Raw genomic sequence first — 13,001 nt, 5'->3', positions numbered from 1 at the left:
GGTAGGAGGGGAACAGTGCCGCTTCCTTCAGCTCCCGCGCGTAAACCAGAAGTAGGCCTCGCTCGGCCCCCCTTGGTCCAGATGGTCTGACCCCCTGCGCGGCCTCGTTTTCGCGGGAAAACTGGGTCCGACAGCACCAGTTCTCGGGATGTGTTCCTCTAGCGTTGGCTAGGGAGTATGTGCTTCTTTATCCCTTAGGCGTTTTTGGTTAATAAGGACATTACAGATGCATTTGTCACTTAAAGATTTTTTTTATTAAAAAAAATTAAGGACGGGAGGTGGCGGGGATGGTCTCATTATGTTGCCCAGACTGGTCTCGAACTCCTGCGATCCCCCCGCCTCAGCTTCCTAAAGTGTTGGGAATGCAGGCGGGCACCACCGCGCCCGACCGCGTTTGTCATTTTTTTATCGAGGAACAAACTTGGAGCTCTTGACCTAGGCCCCTCGCTTGTTTTATCTGCCTCTGGTATTTAGCCAAGTCCAACACCAAGTAGACACCCAAACTACTTCCGCAGGTCAGACCGACGAATGGCGTTTCTCCTTAGGTTTCCATGTTGATTCGGGCCAAAGAGGCGCGCTTACAGGCCAGGCCTTCCCGCAGGGGTCCCCGGGAAAGTTCCTGCCGCCGCGCCCCGTAGCCCCGCCCCCGCGCGTAGGGGCATTTCCGGGTCCGGGCCGAGCGGGCGCACGCGCGGGAGCGGGACTCGGCGGCATGGCGGGCTCCGGAGCCGGTGTGCGTTGCTCCCTGCTGCGGCTGCAGGAGACCTTGTCCGCCGCGGACCGCTGCGGTGCTGCCCTGGCCGGTCATCAACTGATCCGCGGCCTGGGGCAGGAATGCGTCCTGAGCAGCAGCTCCGCGGTGCTGGGTGGGTACCGGCCCGAGCTGGGCCGCGGGTGGGTCCTGGCTTCCCGAGTCGTTCGGGAGCCGGGCAGCCCGGCGCTTCTCTCTGTGTTTAGATGACGGTATTTTGAAGTACAGCAATTAGGTTCTTGGGGGAATTTCTGTGCATGTGTATAAAGTGATTTGTCATACTGCTTTTTACCCCCTAGTATTAGAGGAAAGATATTTTAAAGCCAAAGTTGGTGAAAACGACCCCTAATATGGCAATCATTGCTATGCAGAGTGGGGGGCAGGGCAAGAGAAATAATTTTTTTTTTTTTTGAGACGGAGTCTCGCTCTGTCGCCCAGGCTAGAGTGAAGTGGCGCGATCTCGGCTCACTGCAACCTCCGCCTCCCGGGTTCAAGCTATTCTCCTGCCTCAGCCCCCCGAGTAGCTGGGATTACAGGCGCGCGCCACCACGCCCGGTTAATTTTTTTGTATTTTTATTAGAGATGGGGTTTCACCATGTTGGTCAGGCTGGTCTCGAACTCCTGACCTCGTGATCCACCCGCCTCGGCCTCCCAAAGTGCTGGGATTACAGACGTGAGCCACCAGGCCCGGCCAAGAGAAAGTATTTTTTTTCACCTGAATCTCGTCTAATCCCACCAGTATATTTTCCAAACCCCTCTATTTGCCGTTCCTACTTTGAGAAAAATTGAAATGTAATTGAAGTTATGTTCTTTTAACTCTTTAGCAATGCCTGGGTGGGAACTTTTTCCCCTTTGTAGTAAAAGTGCCTCTTTTTAGCATTTTAAATATTCAAATATTTAATTGTGTGGAAACTCCTGTATTCCTTCTTTAAAACACGAGTATGCAGACCTTGATGTTGTGCCCTATTAAAAGGTGAGATTTTCTTCCGGAGGGTCTAGTAGTGAATATGGTGTAGGAATAACTTAAAACAGTTTAAACAAGATGCTATATGTGGCATGGTGCGGTGGCTCATGCCTGTAATCCCAGCACTTTGGGAGGCTGTGGCAGGTGGATCACCTGAGGTCAGGAGATGGAGACCAACCTGACCAGTATGGTGAAACCTTGTCTCTACTAAAAATACAAGAATTAACTGGGCATGGTGGTGAGCGCCTGTAGTCCCAGCTATTTGGGAGGCTGAGACAGGAGAATGTCTTGAACCCAGGAGAAGGAGATTGCAGTGAGCCGAGATTGTGCCACTGCACTCCAGCCTGGGCGACAGAGCAAGACTCCGTCTCAAAAAAAAAAAAAGATGCTGTATACATGTATCCTATATGTACTCTATCTGTTGTCAAGAATATATTAACGATGGGGAAATATGAAACAAAAAACTAACATTGCGTGATTACTTTCTGTTCTCAGGGTTTCAAATTTAGAATTCATTTTTGTTCGTTTAGTAACTTGTTTCTAAAGCACTTCCAAGTTTACCTTCCATTTATGACATGTCTCCTTTCGCTTGAGAGATTGCAGGGGAAGTGTATTAGTTCCTTATTGCTGCTGTAACAATTACCACAAGCTTAGTGGTTTAAAACAGCACAGGTCTGTTACTCTTACAGTTCCCACTGTAACGGGGATTCTGTGAGTCAGAATCCCACACAGGTCTCACCAAGCTAGAACCAAAGTACCAGGCAGGGCTGCTTTCTTTCTGAAGGCTCTTGGGGGAGGATCCATTGCCTTATTCATTCAGGTTATATAGGTTTGAGGTCCCTGACTGACATTCCATACTTCTTAAAGCTGTCCCCTTTCCTTGGATCGTAGCTCCCTTCCCTCGGTCTTCAAGGCCAGCAACAGCATGTCAAGTCCCCCTAACTAGAGGTTTGGAATCTCCCGCTTTCCCAACTTCCTGTCTCTCTGACCCACTCTTCTTCATCTCCTTACTTTAAGGGCCTGTGTGATTACATTGGGCTATCTGGATAATCCAGTATGATCTTCCCATTTTAAGGTCAGCTGATTAGCTACCTTAATTCCATCTGCAAGCTCAATTTCCTTTTGCTGTATACATTTAACATATTCACAAGATGTGACCCCAGGGATTGGGATGCAGGCATCTTTGGGGCCATTATTTTGCATACTGCATCCCTGTGGAACATTGTCTAGAATTTTCTGCTTTGTTTTAATACAGCAACCTTGGGTTAGTGTTTTATATTTATAAGGCTGCCTTGAAAACCGTTGCAACCTTGGCCAGGCGCAGTGGCTCACGCCTGTAATCACAGCACTTGGGAGGCCGAGGCAGGCAGATCACGAGGTCAGGAGATCGAGACCATCTTGGCTAACACGGTGAAACCTCGTCTCTACTAAAAATACAAAAAAAAACAATTAGCCAGGCGTGGTGGTGGGCACCTTTAGTCCCAGTTACTTGGGAGGCTGAGATAGGAGAATGGCGTGAACCCGGGAGGCGGAGGTTGCAGTGAGCCAAGATCGCGCCACTGCACCCTAGCCTGGGCTACAGAGCGAGACTCCATCTCAAAAAAAATAATAAGAAAAGAAAATCATTGCAACTCCTTTAGGAGTGGTTTACATGATGCTCTTGGCACTCTCTTAACTTGCTTACTTATTTTTTTGAACAGCATTACAGACATCTTTAGTTTTTTCCAGAGATTTTGGTTTGCTTGTATTTGTCCGGAAGTCACTCAACAGTATTGAAGTAAGTTGACAATTTTGGTTTTGCTTTTCTTGTATATTCCTGGAGTGATTCCTCTTACCCATATTTACAATATGTATCTCATTACAGTTTCGTGAATGTAGAGAAGAAATCCTAAAGTTTTTATGTATTTTCTTAGAAAAAATGGGCCAGAAGATCGCGCCTTACTCTGTTGAAATTAAGGTAAGAATTAAAAAACATACCTTATTACATTATATATCAATGTCTGTTTTAACTTATGGTGTGAGGAACTTGGATTTTTATTTTAAAGATAAAACATTTTCCTTTCTCATTGAGGAATTTGCTTATTTCTGCTTCATTGTGTTACAAATGAAGTGGGCTCTTCATTAGTTTTTTTTTTTTTTTTTTGAGATGGAGTTTTGCTCTTGTTGCCCATTAGTTATTTAGATTTAGTAAGCTAAGGACTTTGTCAGAGAAACTACTTCGATAATTTTTTTAATAACTATCTTAATAATTTTTTTTCCTGAGGAGGTGGCAGTGGCACCCTGTACTCCCTGGGGCCCTGACGGCCTCTTGATAACTTCACTGCAGCCTGGGTGACAAGAGTGAAACTCCATCTCAAAAAAAAAATAATAATTTTTATTTTGTGTTTTTTTATTTTTATTGTTTATTTGTTCTTATTTTGTGAGACAGGGTTTTGCTCTGTCATCCAGGCTGGAGTGCAGTGGTGCGATCATGGCTCACCGCAGCCTCCATCTCGTGGGCTCAGGTGATTCTCACACCTCAGCCTCCCAAGTTGCTGGGACCACAGGATGTGCCACTATGCCCAGCTAATTTTTGTATTTTTTTTTTTTTTTTGTAGAGACAGGGTTTCGCCTTGTTGCCTAGGCTGGTCTTGAACTCCTGGGCTCAAGTGATCTTCCTGTCTCTGCCTCCCAAATTGCTTACAGGTATGAACCACACTGTAATCCTCAAAGGGATTACAGGCTTGAACCACAGAGTCCGGTGAATACTTTCAGGCTGGAGTGCAGTGGCACAATCTTGGCTCACTGCAACCTCTGTCTCCTGGGTTCAAGCGATTCTCCTCCCTCAGCCTCCTGAGTAGCTGGGATTACAGGTGTGCGCCACCGTGCCTGGCTAATTTTCATATTTTTAGTAGAGATAGGGTTTCATCATGCTGGCCAGGCTGGTCTCGAACGCGTGACCTCAGGTGATCACCTACCTCTGCCTCCCAAAGTGTTGGGATTATAGGCATGAGCCACCATGCTCGGCCTAATATTATATTTTCCACAGCTAAATACTGAATTTTGGTATTGCTCCTCTTGGAGAAGTAGTTTCAGGTATTGCTGAGTCTTAATTTTTATATCTTATTGATGATTTTGGTTTTTTTTTTTTTAAACCTAGAATACTTGTACCAGTGTTTATACAAAAGATAGAGCTGCTAAATGTAAAATTCCAGCCCTGGACCTTCTTATTAAGGTAATTATGTTTCTTAAGTACACGTATTTTACATTAAACATAACTTTTAAAAAAAAGTCAGAGTTTTGAGTTGTGTTTTGGGTGATGTGTTTGGGGAAGGATAGGATCTAATCACATTGATGTATGGGTAAGATGCACATTTTCCAACCATCACCTGACAATACCCTGGCTTTTTGTTCTCAGACTCTCTGGGTAGTAAAAGAAGAATTCTGAGTTGTGAGGAGAATGAAGGAGGAAAATGACTAAGGAATTTATTGCTCTTTCATTTATCCCCTTACTGGCTTTGACAAAACCTAATGCTATTAGGAATTGCTGAAAGATCACCTTGTATCTCTGAGGTTTTTCCTAAAACCTTAGCAATGGGAAAGAGTTCATATGTTTGCTTTTTTTTCTTTTTTTGAGACAGAGTCTTGTTCTGTCATCCAGGCTGGAGTGCAGTGGCACAATCTCGGCTCACTGCAACTTCTGTCTCCCAGGTTCAAGCGATTCTCCTGCCACAGCCCCCCGAGTAGCTGGGATTACAGGCATGTGCCACCATGCCTGGCTAATTTTTGTATTTTTAGTAGAGACGGGGTTTCACTATGCTGGTCACGCTGGTCTCGAACTCCTGACCTCGTAATCCTCCTGCTTCGGCCTCCCAAAGTGCTGGGATTACAGGCGTGAGCCACCGCGTCTGGCGGGAATTGGTTGATACGTTGCAGTTAAGTGGTTGTTGGGGTCACTGTGACCTGTTTCTGTTTTTTTTTGTATTTGTATTTTAGAATTCCTTTGTTTCTGGTTGGTCCTTGGTTTTGTAGGCTTCCGGGAGAAAGGTTCTAGTCATGTTGTTGGTTTCTTGGGAAGATAACAAGCCTAGAGCATTCTTCCCCTGATGTTCTTCCACCATACCCATCTCAACCTCTAATTCCCAGATAAGCTGGGTGGATGTGAATCCTGTGAGACCAAGTGTAAATCCTTGAGACACACCTAATTCTGAACCTTTGCTGTGTACAGATGCACTGAGATAGAGGAATCCCTTTATTTCCCTCTTTAGAGAGAATGCTAATTTGTATTGTTTTTTTTACTTGATTCCCACACTATATTGATGTACTAATTTGTATTCTTGTAGTTACTTCAGACTTTTAGAAGTTCTAGACTCATGGATGAATTTAAAATTGGAGAATTATTTAGTAAATTCTATGGAGAACTTGCATTGAAAAAAAAAATACCAGATACAGGTGAGATGCATTTACATGTTATTTTCAAATAGTTTAGCAAATTAATATTAACAAATTATTAGCGTAAGACTTAGGTTTTCTCTACCAAGGTCTTATTTTGCAGTCGAATCCTTTTTGCTGAAAATAAACCAAAATGGAACCAAACAAAAACATGTGAAGACCTCCCTTCATAAAAATGTTAATTTTTACAAAATTATTCCTTTAAATAGAAAACTTACAAGACATATCAAATATGATTAATACATTTGCATAAAACTTAGGAAGGAATGCAGTCCTAAAAGCTTTATATTTTGTGTGTCTTACTGTAAAATCAATTTTGAACTTTATTTTATTTTCTTCATACATTTTGGTTAGTTTAACTTATTTAAATGTAATTTGAGGCCTTCACTTGTCTAAAATTTTCTTTTCAGTTTTAGAAAAAGTATATGAGCTCCTAGGATTATTGGGTGAAGTTCATCCTAGTGAGATGATAAATAATGCAGAAAACCTGTTCCGCGCTTTTCTGGGTGAACTTAAGACCCAGGTATGATGAACTTTATGACATTCTGCTTCCATAGATGTGGTTGTGTTTTTCTCTTGTAATGACATCTTCTTAAATCTTTTCTTTTAGATGACATCAGCAGTAAGAGAGCCCAAACTACCTGTTCTGGCAGGATGTCTGAAGGGGTTGTCCTCACTTCTGTGCAACTTCACTAAGTCCATGGAAGAAGGTATTGCTTGGCTTCACTTGATTTTCTTTATTCAAATACTGTAAGTCTAACCAGCAATGCCTGATTATTTCTTTGAACTCTTAACCAATCCTGAATTTACATACAGTAGTGAGAAATAATCTAGAGGGACCTGTGGGCCCTCCCGAGTTCCCCTGATGATGACATCTTTCCCAACTACAGCACAACAGCAAGGTCGGCGTTAACATTGATGTTGTCCACTGAGCTTTGTCAGATCTCACCAGTTTAACGTGCACACATTTGTGTATGTGTATTTAGTTCTGTGCAGTTGTTTAAAATTTTATTTATTTTTTTTGAGACAGAATCTTGCTCTGTTGCCCAGGCTGGAGTGCAGTGGTACTTTCTTGGCTCACTGCAACCTCTGCTTCCCAGGTTCAAGCAGTTTTTCACTTCAGCCTCCTGAATAGCTGGGACTGTAGGCACGTACCACCACACGTGGCAAATTTCTTTCTTTTTTTTTTGAGACGGAGTCTTGCTCCGTTGCCCAGGGTGGAGTGCAGTGGCTCGATCTCAGGTCACTGCAGCCTCTGCCTCCTTGGTTCAAGTGATTCTCCTGCCTCAGCCTCCCGAGTACCTGGGATTACAGGCGCTTGCCACTAAACAGCAAATTTTTTTTGTATTTCTAGTAGAGATGGGGTTTCACCATGTTGGCCAGGCTGGTTTCGAACTCCTGACCTCAAGTGATCTGCCTGCCTTGGCCTCCCAAAGTGCTGGGATTACAGGCGTGAGCCACCGCGCCCGACCTAATTTTTGTATTTTTAGTAGAGATGGGGTTTCACCATGTTGGCCAGGCTGTTCTCAAACTCATGGGCTCTAGTGATCCGCCTGCCTCTGCTTCCGAAAGTTCTGGGATTACAGGCGTGAGCCATTGCACCTGGTCCTTTTTAATTCTTTTTTTTTTTTTTTTTTTTTTTTTAAATAATTGAGACAGGGTATCATTATGTTGCCCAGGCTGGTCTTGAACTCCTGGGCTCAAGTAATCTGCCCACCTTGATCTCCCAAAGTGCTGGGATTATAGGCATGAGCCACCACACCCAGCGAGTTTTGTGTAATTCTGTCACGTGTATGTACCATTGTAGTCAAGGTATTGAACAGATTGATTAGCACAAGGGTCCCATGTGCTACTGACTTAGAGCCATAGTTAACCTCTTCCCCCATCTTGGCCACCTAATAACCATTCATCTGTCTCCATCTGTGGTTTCGTCATTTCAAAAAGTTACACAGATGAACTCATGGTATGTAGCTTTTCCTGTGTGGCTTATTTCACTTAGCATAGTGTCTTTCAGGTTCGTCCATATCCTGATGTGTCAGCATTGTCTTTTTTTTGAAGGCTGAATCATATTCCTGTGTGTATTTACTGCATTTTGTTGATTCATTCATCCATGTATGGGCACTTGGTTTGCCTCTACTTACTGGTTATTCTCAGTAGTGTTGCCATGATCATTGTTGTACAGAAATCTGTTGGCAGTCCCTGCTTTTGATTCTTTTGGATATATACTTAGAATTGTGATTGGGTCGTATGGTAACCTTAGTTTTAATTTTCTGAGGAATTGTCATACTGTTTTTCACAGTAGCCGCAGCGTTTTACATTCCCACCAGCAGTGCGCAAGGGTTGCAGCTTCTGCACATCCTTACTGACTTGTCATTTTCTGTGTTTCTGGTAGTAGACATCCTAATGCCTAATGGTTGTGAAGGGATGTCTCGTGGTTTTGACTTGCGTTTCCCTGATGATGAATGATGTTGGTTGTGCATCTTTTCATGTACTCGCCATTTGTGTGTCTTTAGAGAAATGTCTATTCAGATCTTTTGCCCATTTTTTAGGTTAATTGGTTTGTTTGATTTTTTGTTGAGTTGTAGATATCATTTTCTTTCTTTCTTTCTTTTTTTGGAGATAGGGTCTTGCTCTGTCACCCAGGCTGGAGTGCAGTGGCTCAAACGTGGCTCACTGCAGCCTCAACTTCTTGGGCTCAAGGGAACCTCCCACATTAGCCTCCCAAGTAGCTAGGACCACAGGTGTATACCTGATATTAAAAAATGTTTTGTAGAGACAGGGTCTTGCCTTGTTGCCCAGGCTGGTTTCTAGCTCCTGGGCTCAAGTGATCCTCCTGCCTTGGCTCCCCAAAGTACTAGGGTTACAGGTGTGAGCCACTGTGCCTAGCCAGATACCAGTTTCTTAACAGATACATGATATATGAGTTGCAAATATTTTCTGTCTCCCTTTTTCTTTTCTTTTTTTTTCTGAGACAGGGTCTCTCACTCTGTTGCCCAGGCTGGAGTGCAGTGATGCGAGCATGGCTCTCTGCCTGCCTCCACCTCCTGGGCTCAAGTGATCCTCCTACCTCTGCCTCCCAAGTAGCTGGGACCACAGGCATGTGCCACCACAGATGGGTAATTTTTGTACTTTTTGAAGAGACATGGTTTCTCCATGTTGCCCAGGCTGGTCTCCAACCAAGAGATCTGCCCACCTTGGCCTCCCAAAGTGCTGGGATTACAGGTGTGAGCCGCTGCACCTGGCCCTTCTCTCATTTTTTGAGTTGCCTTTTCACTGTGTTGGTTATGTCCTTTGGTACAGAAAAATCCCTTATTTTGCTGAAGTTCAGTTTTTTAATTTTTTTAAGAGATGGGGTCTCCCCATCTCTTAAATGGCTACTCACAGCCATTTTAAATGGCTACAAAAGTACAGTGGCTACTCACAGATGCAATCATGGCTCACTGCAGTCTTGAACTCCTGACTCAAGCAGTTCTCCTACCTCAGCATGAAAAATAGCTGAGACTATAGGCACCACCATGCCTGGCTCCTTTTATATTTTGCAGAGATGGAGTCTCTCAGTGTTGCCCAGGCTGGTATTGAACTCCTCTCATCAAGTGATCCTCCCACCTCAGTCTCCAAAGCATTGGGATTATAGGCATGACCTGCCACGCCTGGCCAATGAAATTCTTTTCTTTTTTTTGAAAAGACAAATATAACTTTTTATCCTAAAATAATCTTTTTTTTTTTTGGAGTCTCGCTCTATCACCCAGGCTGGAGTGCAGTGGCATGATCTCCGCTCACTGCAAGCTCTGCCTTCTGGGTTCATGCCATTCTCCTGCCTGAGCCTCCCGAGTAGCTGGGACTACAGGCACCCACCACCACGCCCAGCTAATTTTGTTTTTGTATTTTTAGTAGAGACGGGGTTTTACCATGTTAGCCAGGATGGTCTCGTTCTCCTCACCTTGTGATCTGCCCGCCTCGGCCTCCCAAAGTGCTGGGATTACAGGTGTGAGCCACTGCACCTGGCCGATCCTAAAATAATCTTAAGGGGGGGAAAAGCTCCTTTGCTCTTTCTTATCACTTTCTTTTTTTTTTTTTTTTGAGACAGTGTCACTCTTGTCACCCAGCCTGGAGTGCAATGGCACGATCTTGGCTCACTGCAACCTCTGCCTCCTGGGTTCAAGCCTTTCGCCTGCCTCAGCCTCCCAAGTAGCTGGGATTACAGGCGTGTGCCACCATGCTCAGCTGATTTTTGTATTTTTAGTAGAGATGGGGTTTCACCATGTTAGCCAGGCTGGTCTCCCAACTCCTGACCTGAGGTGATCCACCTGCCTCAGCCTCCCAAAGTGCTGGGATTACAAGGCATGAGCCACCACCCCTGGCCTCCTTATCACTTTATCTTCAAGTAATTACCAAATGTTTGTACCTACTCTGTTTTTCTTCCATTAGGTTGAAACTTACAAAATTGCTTATATCCAATGATTTTTTTTAACCTATGTAGGCAGCAGTTTCATTTTAAGCTAATATTTCTACCCATGCCTTCTTCTTGCTTATCAAGATTGTTAGAGTAGCCCTGTGTAATTTTCCTTCCTGTCTTCTTTCTCCTCTCTCCTGTATCCTGTGGCTCCCACTTCCTCAGCTTCTTTTCAACCATCACCCCTCTTAGGAAGCATTTATGATTCCCCTGAGGTGAGCACTTCCTCTGGCCTCTGTACTCCCCTCTGTGACAGCACTTACGGTCATATTTTAAGTTTGTTAGGTCGTATGTTTAATTCTCTCCTTTGACCCTGTTGGCAGGTGATGTTGCTTATTTGTCTTTATGTTTACTTGGCTTATAAATCAGCACTCAGTGAACATATATAGTGGAAGGAAAATAGTAGCACTTAGTGCTCATTTATTGTGTGTTAAGGACTATTCTAGACAAGTTGCAAGGCAAGTTCTTGTAATGACTCTGCATGGCAGGTAAAATGTCTCTGTTGTATAGATTAGTAAACTGCAACTCAGACAGGTTAAGTAACTTGCCCCAGGTTACACAGTGACTAGTGTGGTTAGGAGAATAATGGCCACGAGGGTGTCCCATTCTAATCCCTGTTATGTTGCATGGCATAGGGGAATTAAGGTTGCTAATCACCTGACCTTGAACTGGAGAGATGATCCTGGATCATCCCCATGGGCTTGGTGTGATCACAGGGTCCTTAAATGTGGAAGAGGGAGGCACAGAAGAGGTCAGAGGAAGGGGATCTGGAAGGCGGCAGGAGCCAAGGCATGGGGGTGCCTCTCGAGGCTGGAGAAGTGAGAAAAGCGTTCTCCCCTAGAGCCTCTTGGAAGGAGCACAGCCCTGCTGATGCCTTAAATTTAGCTCAATATGAGAGCCATTTCAGACTTCTCACCTCTAGAACTATAGGTAATAAATCTGCATTGTTTTAAACTGTTAAGTTTGTGGTAAGTTGTTATGGCAACACTAGAAAACTAATATAGCTAACAAATGGCAAGTCTGGGATTTATGCCTTGGTCTGAGGCTAAAATTTATACTTTTTTTGTGATGCCATGATCATGTGACTTCAAGCACTAAATACTAATTCATTCGTACATATATATAAGGCACCCAGGGCCGGGCGCGGTGGCTCACACCTGTAATCCCAGCACTTTGGGAGGCTGAGGTGGGCGGATCACCTGAGGCCAGGAGTTCGAGACCAGCCTGACCAACATGGAGAAACCCCATCTCTACTAAAAAATACAAAAAATTAGCCGGGCGTGGTGGTGCATGCCTGTAATCCCAGCTACTCAGGAGGCTGAGGCAGGAGAATCACTGGAACCCGGGAGGCGGAGGTTGCGGTGAGCCGAGATCGCACCATTGCACTCCAGCCTGGGCGACAAGAACAAAACTCTGTCTTAAAAAAAAAAGAAAAAAATAATGAGGCACCCAGGAATACAGACTGTATGAATGAGTTATAAAAATAATTATAAGGCCAGGCAAGGTGGCTCCCGCCTGTAATCCCAGCACTTTGGGAGGCTGAGGTGGGCAGATCACAAGGTCAAGAGATTGAGACCATCCTGGCCAACATGGTGAAATCCCGTCTCTACTAAAAATACAAAAATTGGCTGGGCATGGTGGCACATGCCTGTAGTCTTGAACCCGGGAGGCGGAGGCTGCAGTGACCCGAGATCGCGCCACTGCCCTCCAGCCTGGCAGCAGAGCAAGACTCCGTCTCAAAAAAAATTTTTTTTAAATATATATATATATACACACGTGTGTGTGTGTACATATATATGTAAATATATTTTTTTTGAGACAGGCTCTCACTTTGTTATCCAGGCTGTACTGCAGTGCTGTGATATGGGCTCACTGCATCCTCAACCTCCTGGGCTCAAATGATGCTCCCACCGTGGCCCTCCCCAAGTAGCTGGGGATTATAGGTGCATGCCACCATGCCCTGCTAATTTTTATTTTATTTTTCTTTTTGAGACTTGAGTCTTGCCCTGTCACCTAGGCTGGAGTGCAATGGCGTGATCTTGGCTCACTGTAACCTCTGCCTCCCGAGTTCAAGTGATTCTTGTGCCTGAGCCTCCCAAGTAGCTGGGATTATAGGTGCGCAATGCCATGCCCAGCTAATTTTTGTGTTTTTGGTAGAGACGGGGTTTCACCATGTTGCCCAGGATGGTCTTGAACCCCTGGGCTCAAGCAATCCACCTGCCTTGGCCTCCAAAGTGCCGGGATTACAGGCCTGAGCCACTGTACCCGGCCCCAACTAATTTTTGTATTTTTTGTAGAGATGGGGTTTCCTCATGTCGGCCAGGCTTGTCTTGAACTCCTGAGCTGAAGCAATCCACCCGCCTCACCCTCCCAAAGGTGCTCAGATTACAGGCTTGAGGCAC

The 13,001-nt window shown here is 44.7% G+C and overlaps 1 protein-coding gene across 4 annotated transcripts in view; it reads left to right on the top strand.

The window, feature by feature from the left end:
- Positions 1 to 22: 22 nt before the first annotated feature.
- PRKDC (protein kinase, DNA-activated, catalytic subunit) overlaps positions 23 to 13,001 on the top strand; it is a 181,498-nt gene continuing 168,519 nt past the window's right edge. For all 4 annotated transcript variants that reach the window (XM_054498116.2, XM_054498114.2, XM_054498115.2 and 1 more), the window contains exons 1-7: positions 23 to 866; positions 3,416 to 3,492; positions 3,580 to 3,672; positions 4,855 to 4,929; positions 6,038 to 6,146; positions 6,557 to 6,669; positions 6,757 to 6,856. In XM_054498116.2, the coding sequence (XP_054354091.2) occupies positions 713 to 866; positions 3,416 to 3,492; positions 3,580 to 3,672; positions 4,855 to 4,929; positions 6,038 to 6,146; positions 6,557 to 6,669; positions 6,757 to 6,856 (721 nt within the window). In that variant the 5' untranslated portion in view covers positions 23 to 712. The remainder of the gene's footprint in view (positions 867 to 3,415; positions 3,493 to 3,579; positions 3,673 to 4,854; positions 4,930 to 6,037; positions 6,147 to 6,556; positions 6,670 to 6,756; positions 6,857 to 13,001) is intronic.

Source organism: Pongo pygmaeus, chromosome 7, assembly GCF_028885625.2.
Source record: "Pongo pygmaeus isolate AG05252 chromosome 7, NHGRI_mPonPyg2-v2.0_pri, whole genome shotgun sequence".
NCBI lineage: Eukaryota > Metazoa > Chordata > Mammalia > Primates > Hominidae > Pongo > Pongo pygmaeus.
The sequence above is the reverse complement of the archived record's forward strand: the minus strand, read 5'-3'. Positions and strand labels throughout refer to the sequence as shown.